The sequence below is a fragment of the Oncorhynchus keta genome, chromosome 26, assembly GCF_023373465.1.
Source record: "Oncorhynchus keta strain PuntledgeMale-10-30-2019 chromosome 26, Oket_V2, whole genome shotgun sequence".
Lineage (NCBI taxonomy): Eukaryota > Metazoa > Chordata > Actinopteri > Salmoniformes > Salmonidae > Oncorhynchus > Oncorhynchus keta.
In genome coordinates this window covers 4,455,660-4,470,495 of record NC_068446.1, presented here as the reverse complement: position 1 = coordinate 4,470,495, position 14,836 = coordinate 4,455,660, and the positions used below count along the sequence as shown (strand labels likewise).

At 50.7% G+C, this 14,836-nt stretch overlaps 1 protein-coding gene across 9 annotated transcripts in view; it reads left to right on the top strand.

The window, feature by feature from the left end:
• sgip1a (SH3GL interacting endocytic adaptor 1a) overlaps nt 1–14,836 on the top strand; it is a 137,337-nt gene that overhangs the window by 22,345 nt on the left and 100,156 nt on the right. For 8 of the 9 annotated variants that reach the window (XM_052480084.1, XM_052480082.1, XM_052480077.1 and 5 more), the window contains exon 2: nt 5,349–5,497. The exons of the other annotated variant lie outside the window; for it this stretch is intronic. In XM_052480084.1, coding sequence (XP_052336044.1) covers nt 5,455–5,497 — 43 coding nt within the window. In that variant the 5' untranslated portion in view covers nt 5,349–5,454. The remainder of the gene's footprint in view (nt 1–5,348; nt 5,498–14,836) is intronic. 9 annotated transcript variants of the gene reach the window in all.

Sequence of the window (14,836 nt, the reverse complement as noted above, 5' to 3'; positions counted from 1 at the left end):
CCTCCGCAAGACTATTAAACAAGCTAAGCGTCAGTACAGAGACAAAGTAGAATCTCAATTCAACGGCTCAGACACAAGAGGCATGTGGCAGGGTCTACAGTCAATCACGGACTACAAGAAGAAACCCAGCCCAGTCACGGACCAGGATGTCTTGCTCCCAGGCAGACTAAATAACTTTTTTGCCCGCTTTGAGGACAATACAGTGCCACTGACACGGCCTGCAACGAAAACATGCGGTCTCTCCTTCACTGCAGCCGAGGTGAGTAAGGCATTTAAACTCGTTAACCCTCGCAAGGCTGCAGGCCCAGACGGCATCCCCAGCCGCGCCCTCAGAGCATGCGCAGACCAGCTGGCCGGTGTGTTTACGGACATATTCAATCAATCCCTATACCAGTCTGCTGTTCCCACATGCTTCAGGAGGGCCACCATTGTTCCTGTTCCCAAGAAAGCTAAGGTAACTGAGCTAAACGACTACCGCCCCGTAGCACTCACTTCCGTCATCATGAAGTGCTTTGAGAGACTAGTCAAGGACCATATCACCTCCACCCTACCTGACACTCTAGACCCACTCCAATTTGCTTACCGCCCAAATAGGTCCACAGACGATGCAATCTCAACCACACTGTACACTGCCCTAACCCACCTGGACAAGAGGAATACCTATGTGAGAATGCTGTTCATCGACTACAGCTCGGCATTCAACACCATAGTACCCTCCAAGCTTGTCATCAAGCTCGAGACCCTGGGTCTCGACCCCGCCCTGTGCAACTGGGTACTGGACTTCCTGACGGGCCGCCCCAGGTGGTGAGGGTAGGCAACAACATCTCCTCCCCGCTGATCCTCAACACGGGGCCCCACAAGGGTGCGTTCTGAGCCCTCTCCTGTACTCCCTGTTCACCCACGACTGCGTGGCCACGCACGCCTCCAACTCAATCATCAAGTTTGCGGACGACACAACAGTGGTAGGCTTGATTACCAACAACGACGAGACGGCCTACAGGGAGGAGGTGAGGGCCCTCGGAGTGTGGTGTCAGGAAAATAACCTCACACTCAACGTCAACAAAACTAAGGAGATGATTGTGGACTTCAGGAAACAGCAGAGGGAACACCCCTATCCACATCGATGGAACAGTAGTGGAGAGGGTAGCAAGTTTTAAGTTCCTCGGCATACACATCACAGACAAACTGAATTGGTCCACTCACACTGACAGCGTCGTGAAGAAGGCGCAGCAGCGCCTCTTCAACCTCAGGAGGCTGAAGAAATTCGGCTTGTCACCAAAAGCACTCACAAACTTCTACAGATGCACAATCGAGAGCATCCTGGCGGGCTGTATCGCCGCCTGGTACGGCAACTGCTCCGCCCTCAACCGTAAGGCTCTCCAGAGGGTAGTGAGGTCTGCACAACGCATCACCGTGGGCAAACTACCTGCCCTCCAGGACACCTACACCACCCGATGTTACAGGAAGGCCATAAAGATCATCAAGGACATCAACCACCCGAGCCACTGCCTGTTCACCCCGCTATCATCCAGAAGGCGAGGTCAGTACAGGTGCATCAAAGCTGGGACCGAGAGACTGAAAAACAGCTTCTATCTCAAGGCCATCAGACTGTTAAACAGCCACCACTAACATTGAGTGGCTGTTGCCAACACACTGACATTGACACTGACCCAACTCCAGCCAATTTCATAATGGGAATTGATGGGAAATGATGTAAATATATCACTAGCCACTTTAAACAATGCTACCTTATATAATGTTACTTACCCTACATTATTCATCTCATATGCATACATATATACTGTACTCTATATCATCGACTGCATCCTTATGTAATACATGTATCACTAGCCACTTTAACTATGCCACTTTGTTTACTTTGTCTACATACTCATCTCATATGTATATACTGTACTCTATACCATCTACTGTATGCTGCCCTGTACCATCACTCATTCATATATCCTTATGTACATATTCTTTATCCCCTTACACTGTGTATAAGACAGTAGTTTTGGAATTGTTAGTTAGATTACTTGTTGGTTATCAATGCATTGTCGGAACTAGAAGCACAAGCATTTCGCTACACTCACATTAACATCTGCTAACCATGTGTATGTGACAAATACAATTTGATTTGATTTGGCTGCGCCAATTCGTTGATATATATGTTGAAGAGGGTGGGGCTTAAGCTACATCCCTGTCTAACCCCACGACCCTGTGTGAATAAATGTGTGTGTTTTTTGCCAATTTTAACCGCACACTTGTTGTTTGTGTACATGGATTTTATAATGTCGTATGTTTTACCCCCAACACCACTTTCCATCAGTTTGTATAGCAGACCCTCATGCCAAATTGAGTCGAAGGCTTTTTTGAAATCAACAAAGCATGAGAAGACTTTGCCTTTGTTTTGGTTTGTTTGGTTGTCTATTAGGGTGTGCAGGGTGAATACATGGTCTGTTGTACGGTAATTTGGTAAAAAGCCAATTTGACATTTGCTCAGTACATTGTTTTCATTGAGGAAATGTACGAGTCTGCTGTTAATGATAATGCAGAGGATTTTCCCAAGGTTACTGTTGACGCGTATTCCACGTTAGTTATTGGGGTCAAATTTGTCTCCACTTTTGTGGATTGGGGTGATCAGTCCTTGGTTCCAAATATTGGGGAAGATGCCAGAGCTGAGGATGATGTTAAAGAGTTTTAGTATAGCCAATTGGAATTTGTTGTCTGTATATTTGTCATTTCATTGAGGATACCATCAACACCACATGCCTTTTTGGGTTGGAGGGTTTTTATTTTGTCCTGTAACTAATTCAATGTAATTGGAAAATCCAGTGGGTTCTGGTAGTCTTTAATAGTTGATTCTAAGATTTGTATTTGATCATGTATATGTTTTTGCTCTTTATTCTTTGTTATAGAGACAAAAAGACTGGAGAAAAGACAGATAATACTTTGTGTTGTTTTTTAGTGTTTTCCAGTTTTCCCAGAAGTGGTTAGAGTCTATGGATTCTTCAATTACATTGAGCTGATTTCTGACATGCTGTTCCTTCTTTTTCTGTATTGTTTTAGTGATTCACCATAGTGAAGGCATAGACTCAGGTTTTCCGGGTCTCTATGTTTTTGGTTGAACAGGTTTCTCAATGTCTTTCTTAGATTTTTGCATTCTTCATCAAACCATTTGTCCATTATTGTTAATTTTCTTCGGTTTTCCATTTGAGATTTTTAGATTTGATAGGGAAGCTGAGAGGTCAAATATACTGTTAAGATTTTCTACTGCCAAGTTCACACCTTTCACTATTACAGTGGAACGTTTTACCCAGGAAATTGTCTAAAAGGGATTGAATTTGTTGTTGCCTAATTGTGTTTTGGTAGGTTTCCAAACTGCATTCCTTCCATCTATAGCATTTCTTAATGTTACTCAGTTCCTTTGGCTTTGATGCCTCATGATTGAGTATTGCTCTGTTTAAGTAGACTGTGATTTTGCTGTGGTCTGATAGGGGTGTCAGTGGGCTGACTGTGAACGCTCTGAGAGACTGGGTTGAGGTCAGTGATAAAGTAGTCTACAGTACTACTGCCAAGAGATGAGCTATATGTGTACCTACCATCGGAGTCCCCTCGAAGCCTACCATTGACTATGTACATACCCAGCGTGCGACAGAGCTGCAGGAGTTGTGACCCGTTTTTGTTGGTTATGTTGTCATAGTTGTGCCTAGGGGGGCATATGTGCTAGGTAATGCTGTCACCTGCAGGCAGGTGTTTGTCCCCCTGTGTGCTGAGGGTGTCAGGTTCTTGTCCGGTTCTGGCATTTAGGTCGCCTTTCTCTCTTCCTTCCTCTCCTTCCTCTCCTTCCTCTCCCTTCCTCTTCCTTCCTCTCCTTCCTCTCCTTCCTCTCCTTGCTCGTTTCCCCTCTTTCTCCCAGGGTGCAAGGGGTTAATGCCACTGGCCCAGTGTTCAGTGCACAGAGAAGTGGCTCTTTTCTATACAGCTCAGGTACACTCAGGTTGTTTGTGGCTCTTTTCTATACAGGTCAGGTACACTCAGGTTGTTTGTGGCTCTTTTCTATACAGGTCAGGTACACTCAGGTTGTTTGTGGCTCTTTTCTATACAGGTCAGGTACACTCAGGTTGTTTGTGGCTCTTTTCTATACAGGTCAGGTACACTCAGGTTGTTTGTGGCTCTTTTCTATACAGGTCAGGTACACTCAGGTTGTTTGTGGCTCTTTTCTATACAGGTCAGGTACACTCAGGTTGTTTGTGGCTCTTTTCTATACAGGTCAGGTACACTCAGGTTGTTTGTGGCTCTTTTCTATACAGGTCAGGTACACTCAGGTTGTTTGTGGCTCTTTTCTATACAGGTCAGGTACACTCAGGTTGTTTGTGGCTCTTTTCTATACAGCTCAGGTACACTCAGGTTGTTTGTGGCTCTTTTCTATACAGGTCAGGTACACTCAGGTTGTTTGTGGCTCTTTTCTATACAGGTCAGGTACACTCAGGTTGTTTGTGGCTCTTTTCTATACAGGTCAGGTACACTCAGGTTGTTTGTGGCTCTTTTCTATACAGGTCAGGTACACTCAGGTTGTTTGTGGCTCTTTTCTATACAGGTCAGGTACACTCAGGTTGTTTGTGGCTCTTTTCTATACAGGTCAGGTACACTCAGGTTGTTTGTGGCTCTTTTCTATACAGGTCAGGTACACTCAGGTTGTTTGTGGCTCTTTTCTATACAGGTCAGGTACACTCAGGTTGTTTGTGGCTCTTTTCTATACAGGTCAGGTACACTCAGGTTGTTTGTGGCTCTTTTCTATACAGGTCAGGTACACTCAGGTTGTTTGTGGCTCTTTTCTATACAGGTCAGGTACACTCAGGTTGTTTGTGGCTCTTTTCTATACAGGTCAGGTACACTCAGGTTGTTTGTGGCTCTTTTCTATACAGGTCAGGTACACTCAGGTTGTTTGTGGCTCTTTTCTATACAGGTCAGGTACACTCAGGTTGTTTGTGGCTCTTTTCTATACAGCTCAGGTACACTCAGGTTGTTTGTGGCTCTTTTCTATACAGGTCAGGTACACTCAGGTTGTTTGTGGCTCTTTTCTATACAGCTCAGGTACACTCAGGTTGTTTGTGTATCGTCACTTTCACTGACCGACAGCACTTCTACGGGACTACATTAGCATTTTCCACAGGTCCTTCTGTATGTGTGTGTGTGTGTGTGTGTGTGTGTGTGTGTGTGTGTGTGTGTGTGTGTGTGTGTGTGCCCGCGCATCTGTCCCCTCAGCCAGGGAGCTCAGTCAGGTGCAGTCATCCTCACTCCTCCTTTAATGCGACTGGTCCCTCTCTTTCTTTCTCTCCTCACAGACTCTCTGCCGTCCATCTCTATTTCACATCCCTTCGCCCTTCCATCTCTCTGTCCCTCTGTGGGGATATTCCAGATATGTGACCTGCTCCATGGAGATTGCTGTAGATGGCTGAGGAGCTGTGCACCGGCTGGTTTCGCATTGTCGCAGGTATGCGCACCTCTCTCTCTCTCTCTTTCCTCCCCTTCTCTGTCAACTTCCTCTGTGTGAACGTGTGCTACTACTACTGCACTGCAACGGTGTGCGTTGCGATGCTTACAAGTATGTGTGCGTTCTATAGTTGTGTTGTCTTTTTTATTTCTGTGCGTGCGGATGCATACATGCCCCTCCCAAATGTACCTGTTACTCTCTTGGTTGTGTTTGGTGCAGTGGCGTCACAGAGAGGTATAGTAGAGGGAGGCCCACAATGTAGATCAGAACAGTGCCCACGTCTGCTGCTGTCCTTAAAGGATCCTCTAGTCTACCTGCAGTAGAAATGGGTCAGGGACTAGTAGAGTAGAGCTGCACCACAGAAGGGGTAGACAATTGGTAGGTGAGGACCGAGCCAAGTGTTTTAAGATAAATAAATACAAATGCTAAATACGTGGCTCTGGATGAGGATATCTACTCCACAGGAAACGTTCTGTCCTCCTTTCTGTGGGTTTTGCTCCTTCAGCTCCTCCTACTCTCTCCATCACCTCCTACTGGCTATCTGACGTAACTGCTTGTAGTTGTGCGGAGTGCTGCAACTGATGGAAGCTACCATTATCTGCCAAATACAGGGGTCCCAGACTCCAGTCCAGGAGATCAATAGCAACTGATGGAAGCTACCATTATCTGCCAAATGCAGGGGTCCCAGACTCCAGTCCAGGAGATCAATAGCAACTGATGGAAGCTACCATTATCTGCCAAATGCAGGGTGTCCAGACTCCAGTCCAGGAGATCAATAGCAACTGATGGAAGCTACCATTATCTGCCAAATGCAGGGGTCCCAGACTCCAGTCCAGGAGATCAATAGCAACTGATGGAAGCTACCATTATCTGCCAAATGCAGGGGTCCCAGACTCCAGTCCAGGAGATCAATAGCAACTGATGGAAGCTACCATTATCTGCCAAATGCAGGGGTCCCAGACTCCAGTCCAGGAGATCAATAGCATGTTTTTAGTTGTTGTTGTATCCGCCTAACACATGCTTACTGGCCAGGGTGTGCAGGCTTTTGTTCCAGCCCAGCTCTACCACTCCTGCTCCAGCTAATAACTTCATCACAATCTTCAATTTAGATCACAATTGGTTGAATCATGTGTGTTAGAGCTGAGCTGGAACAAAAGCCTGCACACCCTGGCCAGTAAGCATGTCTCAATAAGCATGCTTGCAGTAGGCTGTTGTGACAGTGTACTCCAGTTTTCCAGCCATAGAAATACAGTAACTAAAACGAGCAAAGCCCCTCCGACCACAGCAGTTTAAAATCACAATCACATTTTATTTGCCACATTCTTCGTAAACAACAGGTGTAGACTAACAGTGAAGTGCTGACTTATGGGCCATGCTGACACAGGAAAGGTGCTTCCCAAAACTGTTGCCATAAAGTTAGAAGCACAGAATCGTCTAGAATGTCATTGTATCTTGTAGCGTTAAGATTTCCCTTCACTGGAACTAAGGGGCCCGAACCATGAAAAACAGCCCCAGACCATTATTCCTCCTCCACCGTACTTTACAGTTGGCACTATGAATTCAGGCAGGTAGCGTTCTCCTGGCATCCGCCAAAACCAGATTCGTCCGTCGGACTGCCAGATGTGAAGCGTGATTCATCACTCCAGTGAACGCGATTGCACCGCTCCAGAGTCCAATGGCAGCGAGCTTTACACCACTCCAGCGTCTGTTTGGCATTGCTCATGGTGATCTTAGGCTTGTGTGCTGCTGCTCGACCATGGAAACCCATTTCATGAAGCTCCCGATGAACCGTTCTTGTGCTGATGTTGCTTCCAGAGGCAGTTTGGAACTGGGTAGTGAGTGTTGCAACCGAGGACAGGTGATTTTTACGTGCTTCAGCAGTCAGCGGTCTCGTTCTGTGAGCTTGTGTGGCCTACGACTTCGCGGCTGAGCCATTGTTGCTCCTAGACGTTTCTATTTCACAATAACAGCACTTGCAGCTGACCGGGGCGGCTCTTGCATGGCAGAAATTTGACAAACTGACTTGTTGGGAAAGGTGTCAATATGACAGTGCCATATTGAAAGTCACTGAGCTCTTCAGTATGGGTCATTCTGGTGCCAATATTTGTCTATAGAGATTGTAGGGCTGTGTCCTTGATTCTATACACCTGTCAGCAACCTGTCAGCAACGGGTGTGGCTGAAATAGCCAAATACACTACATGGCCTTCAAATTAGTTGATCTAAGCCACTGCTTCCTGTTCTCTCCTGCCAGCTCCTCTCATCTCTTTTCCCTCATTCCCTCATACGCTCTTCTTTCGTATCCTCTATTGTTTACCCTCATCATCTCCTCCTCATTTCTCTCCTTTTTTTCCCACCCTCATCTCTCCTTCCCTCTCTCAATCGGTGGTCTTGCGTGCCCACCTGAATCCCTGTGTTTCTCTGTCTTGTGGCCTCCTTGCCCCTCTCATGCTGTAGCAGTCTCTGGTGATTAAGGTGGCAGTTTCCCAGCCCCTTGCTGTACAGCTATGACTGAGTCGGTTTATCCTGCTGGTTGTAAGTGTCTAGTCTTCTCTTAGTTAACACCAGCGTCTCACCTCTCAATGCCACCATGTTCCAGAATCAAAACCCAGCGTAGTACTTTAGGCTTTATTTAGCAAGTCCCCTCTACCCCTCCCTCCTTCCCTTTTTGTGTCACTGCTCACCGGCTGGTGGCTAAATCTCCTCAAGGGGACAGTGGAGGAGAGTTCGGGGGTAGCCTGAGGAATGGAGGGAGAGGGGGGAGAAGAGATAAAGCTGTGGGCAGGGACGGGACTTCTCTCAGGAAGCATCTGCTGGGTGTTAAGTATACAGAGAGAGGGAGAGGGAGGGAGCATAACATGGCTTAATGAGGGGATAGGGAGGGAGCATAACATGGCTTAATGAGGGGGAGAGGGAGGGAGCATAACATGGCTTAATGAGGGGAGAGGGAGGGGGAGGGAGGGAGCATAACATGGCTTAATGAGGGGAGAGAGAGAGGGGAGAGACGGAGGGAGCATAACATGGCTTAATGAGGGGAGAGAGGGAGGGAGCATAACATGGCTTAATGGGGAGAGAGGGAGGGGGAGAGGGAGGGAGCATAACATTGCTTAATGAGGGGAAGGGGAGAGGGAGGGAGCATAACATGGCTTAATGAGGGGAGAGGGAGGGGGACAGGGAGGGAGCATAACATGGCTTAATGAGGGGAGAGAGGGAGGGAGCATAACATGGCTTAATGAGGGGGAGAGGAGGGAGCATAACATGGCTTAATGAGGGGAGAGGGAGGGGGAGAGGGAGGGAGCATAACATGGCTTAATGAGGGGAGAGAGAGAGGGGATAGGGAGGGAGCATAACATGGCTTAATGAGGGGGAGAGGGAGGGAGCATAACATGGCTTAATGAGGAGAGGAGGGAGCATAACATGGCTTAATGAGGGGGAGAGAGAGGGAGAGACGGAGGAGCATAACATGGCTTAATGAGGGGAGAGAGGAGGGAGCATAACATGGCTTAATGGGGAGAGAGGGAGGGGGAGAGGGAGGGAGCATAACATTGCTTAATGAGGGGAAGGGGAGAGGGAGGGAGCATAACATGGCTTAATGAGGGGAGAGGGAGGGGGACAGGGAGGGAGCATAACATGGCTTAATGAGGGGAGAGAGGGAGGGAGCATAACATGGCTTAATGAGGGGAGAGGGAGGGAGCATAACATGGCTTAATGAGGGGAGAGGGAGGGGGAGAGGGAGGGAGCATAACATGGCTTAATGAGGGGAGAGGGAGGGAGCATAACATGGCTTAATGAGGGGAGAGAGGGAGGGGGAGAGGGAGGGAGCATAACATGGCTTAATGGGGAGAGAGGGAGGGGAGAGGGAGGGAGCATAACATTGCTTAATGAGGGGAAGGGGAGAGGGAGGGAGCATAACATGGCTTAATGAGGGGAGAGGGAGGGGGACAGGGAGGGAGCATAACATGGCTTAATGAGGGGAGAGGGAGGGAGCATAACATGGCTTAATGAGGGGAGAGGGAGGGAGCATAACATGGCTTAATGAGGGGAGAGGGAGGGAGCATAACATGGCTTAATGAGGGGAGAGAGGGAGGGGAGAGGGAGGGAGCATAACATGGCTTAATGGGGAGAGAGGGAGGGGGAGAGGGAGGGAGCATAACATTGCTTAATGAGGGGAAGGGGAGAGGGAGGGAGCATAACATGGCTTAATGAGGGGAGAGGGAGGGGGACAGGGAGGGAGCATAACATGGCTTAATGAGGGAGAGAGGAGGGAGCATAACATGGCTTAATGAGGGAGAGGGAGGGAGCATAACATGGCTTAATGGGGGGAGAGGGAGGGAGCATAACATGGCTTAATGAGGGGAGAGGGAGGGAGCATAACATGGCTTAATGAGGGGAGAGAGGGAGGGGGAGAGGGAGGGAGCATAACATGGCTTAATGAGGGGAGAGAGGGAGGGAGGGAGCATAACATGGCTTAATGGGGAGAGAGGGAGGGGGAGAGGGAGGGAGCATAACATTGCTTAATGAGGGGAGAGGGAGGGAGCATAACATGGCTTAATGATGGGAGAGGGAGGGGGAGAGGGAGGGAGCATAACATGGCTTAATGAGGGGAGAGGGAGGGAGCATAACATGGCTTAATGAGGGGAGAGAGGGAGGTAGCATAACATGGCTTAATGTGGGGAGAGAGGGAGGGGGAGAGGGAGGGAGCATGCCATGGCTTAATGAGGGGAGAGAGGGAGGTAGCATAACATGGCTTAATGTGGGGAGAGAGGGAGGGGGAGAGGGAGGGAGCATGCCATGGCTTAATGAGGGGAGAGAGGGAGAGGGAGGAGCATAACATGGCTTAATGAGGGGAGAAAGGGAGGGAGCATAACATGGCTTAATGAGGGGAGAGAGGGAGGGAGCATAACATGGCTTAATGTGGGGAGAGAGGGAGGGGGAGAGGGAGGGAGCATGCCATGGCTTAATGAGGGGAGAGAGGGAGGGAGCATAACATGGCTTAATGTGGGGAGAGAGGGAGGGGGAGCATAACATGCCATGGCTTAATGAGGGGAGAGAGGGAGAGGGAGGGAGGGAGCATAACATGGCTTAATGCGGGGAGAGGGAGGGAGCATAACATGGCTTAATGGGGGGAGGGAGGGAGCATAACATGGCTTAATGAGGGGAGAGGGAGGGAGCATAACATGGCTTAATGAGGGGGGAGAGGGAGGAGGGAGCATAACATGGCTTAATGGGGGAGAGGAGGGAGCATAACATGGCTTAATGAGGGGAGAGAGGGGTGAGAGGGAGGAGCATAACATGGCTTAATGAGGGGGAGAGAGGGAGGGGAGAGGGAGGGAGCATAACATGGCTTAATGAGGGGAGAGAGGGAGGAGCATAACATGGCTTAATGAGGGGGAGAGGGAGGGGAGCAGGGAACATGGCTTAATGGGGAGAGAGGAGGGAGAGGGAGGGAGCATAACATAGCTTAATGAGGGGAGAGGGAGGGAGCATAACATGGCTTAATGATGGGAGAGGGAGGGGGAGAGGGAGGGAGCATAACATGGCTTAATGAGGGGAGAGGGAGGGAGCATAACATGGCTTAATGAGGGAGCTTAATGAGGAGGGAGGGAGCATAACATGGCTTAATGAGGGGAGAGGGAGAACATAACATGGGAGGGGAGAGAGGGAGGGAGGGGAGCATAACATGGCTTAATGTGGGGAGAGAGGGAGGGGGAGAGGGAGGGAGCATGCCATGGCTTAATGAGGGGAGAGAGGGGAGAGGGAGGGAGGGAGCATAACATGGCTTAATGAGGGGAGAGAGGGAGGGGGAGAGGGAGGGAGCATGCCATGGCTTAATGAGGGGAGAGAGGGGGTGAGAGGGAGGGAGCATGCCATGGCTTAATGAGGGGAGAGAGGGAGGGGGGAGAGGGAGGGAGCATGCCATGGCTTAATGAGGGGAGAGAGGGGGTGAGAGGGAGGGAGCATAACATGGCTTAATGAGGGGAGAGAGGGAGGGAGCATAACATGGCTTAATGAGGTGAAAGAGGGAGGGAGCATAAAATGGCTTAATGTGGGGAGAGAGGGAGGGAGCATAACATGGCTTAATGAGGGGAGAGGGAGGGAGCATAACATGGCTTAATGCGGGGAGAGGGAGGGAGCATAACATGGCTTAATGAGGGGAGAGGGAGGGAGCATAACATGGCTTAATGAGGGGAGAGGGAGGGAGCATAACATGGCTTAATGAGGGGAGAGAGGGAGGGAGGGAGCATAACATGGCTTAATGGGGAGAGAGGGAGGGGGAGAGGGAGGGAGCATAACATTGCTTAATGAGGGGAGAGGGAGGGAGCATAACATGGCTTAATGATGGGAGAGGGAGGGGGAGAGGGAGGGAGCATAACATGGCTTAATGAGGGGAGAGGAGGAGCATAACATGGCTTAATGAGGGGAGAGAGGGAGGGAGCATAACATGGCTTAATGAGGGGAGAGAGGGAGGGAGCATAACATGGCTTAATGTGGGGGAGAGGAGGGGAGAGGGAGGAGCATGCCATGGCTTAATGAGGGGAGAGGAGAGGGAGGAGGGAGCATAACATGGCTTAATGAGGGGAGGGAGGGAGCATACCATGGCTTAATGAGGGGAGAGAGGGAGGGAGCATAACATGGCTTAATGTGGGAGAGAGGAGGAGAGGGAGGAGCATGCCATGGCTTAATGAGGGAGAGAGGAGGGGGAGAGGGAGGAGCATAACATGGCTTAATGAGGGGAGAGGAGGAGCATAACATGGCTTAATGAGGGGAGAGGGAGGGAGCATAACATGGCTTAATGAGGGGAGAGGGAGGGAGCATAACATGGCTTAATGAGGGGAGAGAGGGAGGGAGCATAACATGGCTTAATGAGGGGAGAGAGGGAGGGAGCATAACATGGCTTAATGAGGTGAAAGAGGGAGGGAGCATAAAATGGCTTAATGTGGGGAGAGAGGGAGGGAGCATAACATGGCTTAATGAGGGGAGAGGGAGGGAGCATAACATGGCTTAATGAGGGGAGAGAGGGGGCGAGAGGGAGGGAGCATGCCATGGCTTAATGAGGGGAGAGAGGGGGAGAGAGGGAGGGAGCATGCCATGGCTTAATGAGGGGAGAGAGGGGGTGAGAGGGAGGAGCATGCCATGGCTTAATGAGGGGAGAGAGGGAGGGGAGAGGGGAGGAGCATGCCATGGCTTAATGAGGGAGAGAGGGGTGAGAGGGAGGGAGCATAACATGGCTTAATGAGGGAGAGAGGGAGGAGCATAACATGGCTTAATGAGGTGAAAGAGGAGGGAGCATAAAATGGCTTAATGTGGGGAGAGAGGGAGGAGCATAACATGGCTTAATGAGGGAGAGGGAGGAGCATAACATGGCTTAACGAGGGAGAGAGGGGCGAGAGGGAGGGAGCATGCCATGGCTTAATGAGGGGAGAGAGGGGGAGAGAGGGAGGGAGCATGCCATGGCTTAATGAGGGGAGAGAGGGGGTGAGAGGGAGGGAGCATGCCATGGCTTGATGAGGGGGAGAGAGGGGGGGGGGGAGGGGGCATGCCATGGCTTAATGAGGGGAGAGAGGGGGCGAGAGGGAGGAGCATGCCATGGCTTAATGAGGGGAGAGAGGGGGCAAGTGGGAGGGAGCATGCCATGGCTTAATGAGGGGGGAGAGAGGGAGGGAGCATGCCATGACGTAATGAGGGGCGAGAGGGAGGGAGCATGCCATGGCTTAATGAGGGGAGAGAGGGAGGGGGGGAGAGGGAGGGGGCATGCCTTGGCTTAATGAGGGGAGTGAGGGAGGGGGAGAGGAGGGAGCATAACATGGCTTAATGAGGGGAGAGAGTGGGAGAGAGGGAAGGAGCATAACATTGCTTAATGAGGGGAGAGGGAGGGGGAGAGGGAGGGAGCATAACATTGCTTAATGAGGGGAGAGGGAGGGGGAGAGGGAGGGAGCATAACATGGCTTAATGAGGGGAGAGGGAGGGAGCATAACATGGCTTAATGAGGGGAGAGAGAGAGGGGAGAGACGGAGGGAGCATAACATGGCTTAATGAGGGGAGAGAGGGAGGGGGAGAGGGAGGGAGCATAACATGGCTTAATGAGGGGAGAGAGGGAGGGGGAGAGGGAGGGAGCGAGCATAACATGGCTTAATGGGGAGAGAGGGAGGGGGAGAGGGAGGGAGCATAACATTGCTTAATGAGGGGAGAGGGAGGGAGCATAACATGGCTTAATGATGGGAGAGGGAGGGGGAGAGGGAGGGAGCATAACATGGCTTAATGAGGGGAGAGAGGGAGGGGGAGAGGGAGGGAGCATAACATGGCTTAATGGGGAGAGAGGGAGGGGGAGAGGGAGGGAGCATAACATTGCTTAATGAGGGGAGAGGGAGGGAGCATAACATGGCTTAATGATGGGAGAGGGAGGGGGAGAGGGAGGGAGCATAACATGGCTTAATGAGGGGAGAGGGAGGGAGCATAACATGGCTTAATGAGGGGAGAGAGGGAGGGAGCATAACATGGCTTAATGAGGGGAGAGAGGGAGGGAGCATAACATGGCTTAATGTGGGGAGAGAGGGAGGGGGAGAGGGAGGGAGCATGCCATGGCTTAATGAGGGGAGAGAGGGAGGGGAGAGGGAGGAGGGAGCATAACATGGCTTAATGAGGGGAGAGAGGGAGGGAGCATAACATGGCTTAATGAGGGGAGAGAGGGAGGGAGCATAACATGGCTTAATGTGGGGAGAGAGGGAGGGGGAGAGGGAGGGAGCATGCCATGGCTTAATGAGGGGAGAGAGGGAGGGGGAGAGGGAGGGAGCATAACATGGCTTAATGAGGGGAGAGGGAGGGAGCATAACATGGCTTAATGAGGGAAGAGGGAGGGAGCATAACATGGCTTAATGAGGGGAGAGAGGGAGGGAGCATAACATGGCTTAATGTGGGGAGAGAGGGAGGGGGAGAGGGAGGGAGCATGCCATGGCTTAATGAGGGGAGAGGGGGAGAGGGAGGGAGGGAGCATAACATGGCTTAATGAGGGGAGAGAGGGAGGGAGCATAACATGGCTTAATGAGGGGAGAGAGGGAGGGAGCATAACATGGCTTAATGTGGGGAGAGGGAGGGGGAGAGGGAGGGAGCATGCCATGGCTTAATGAGGGGAGAGAGGGAGGGGGAGAGGGAGGGAGCATAACATGGCTTAATGAGGGGAGAGGGAGGGAGCATAACATGGCTTAATGAGGGGAGAGGGAGGGAGCATAACATGGCTTAATGAGGGGAGAGGGAGGGAGCATAACATGGCTTAATGAGGGGAGAGAGGGAGGGAGCATAACATGGCTTAATGAGGTGAGAGAGGGAGGGAGCATAAAATGGCT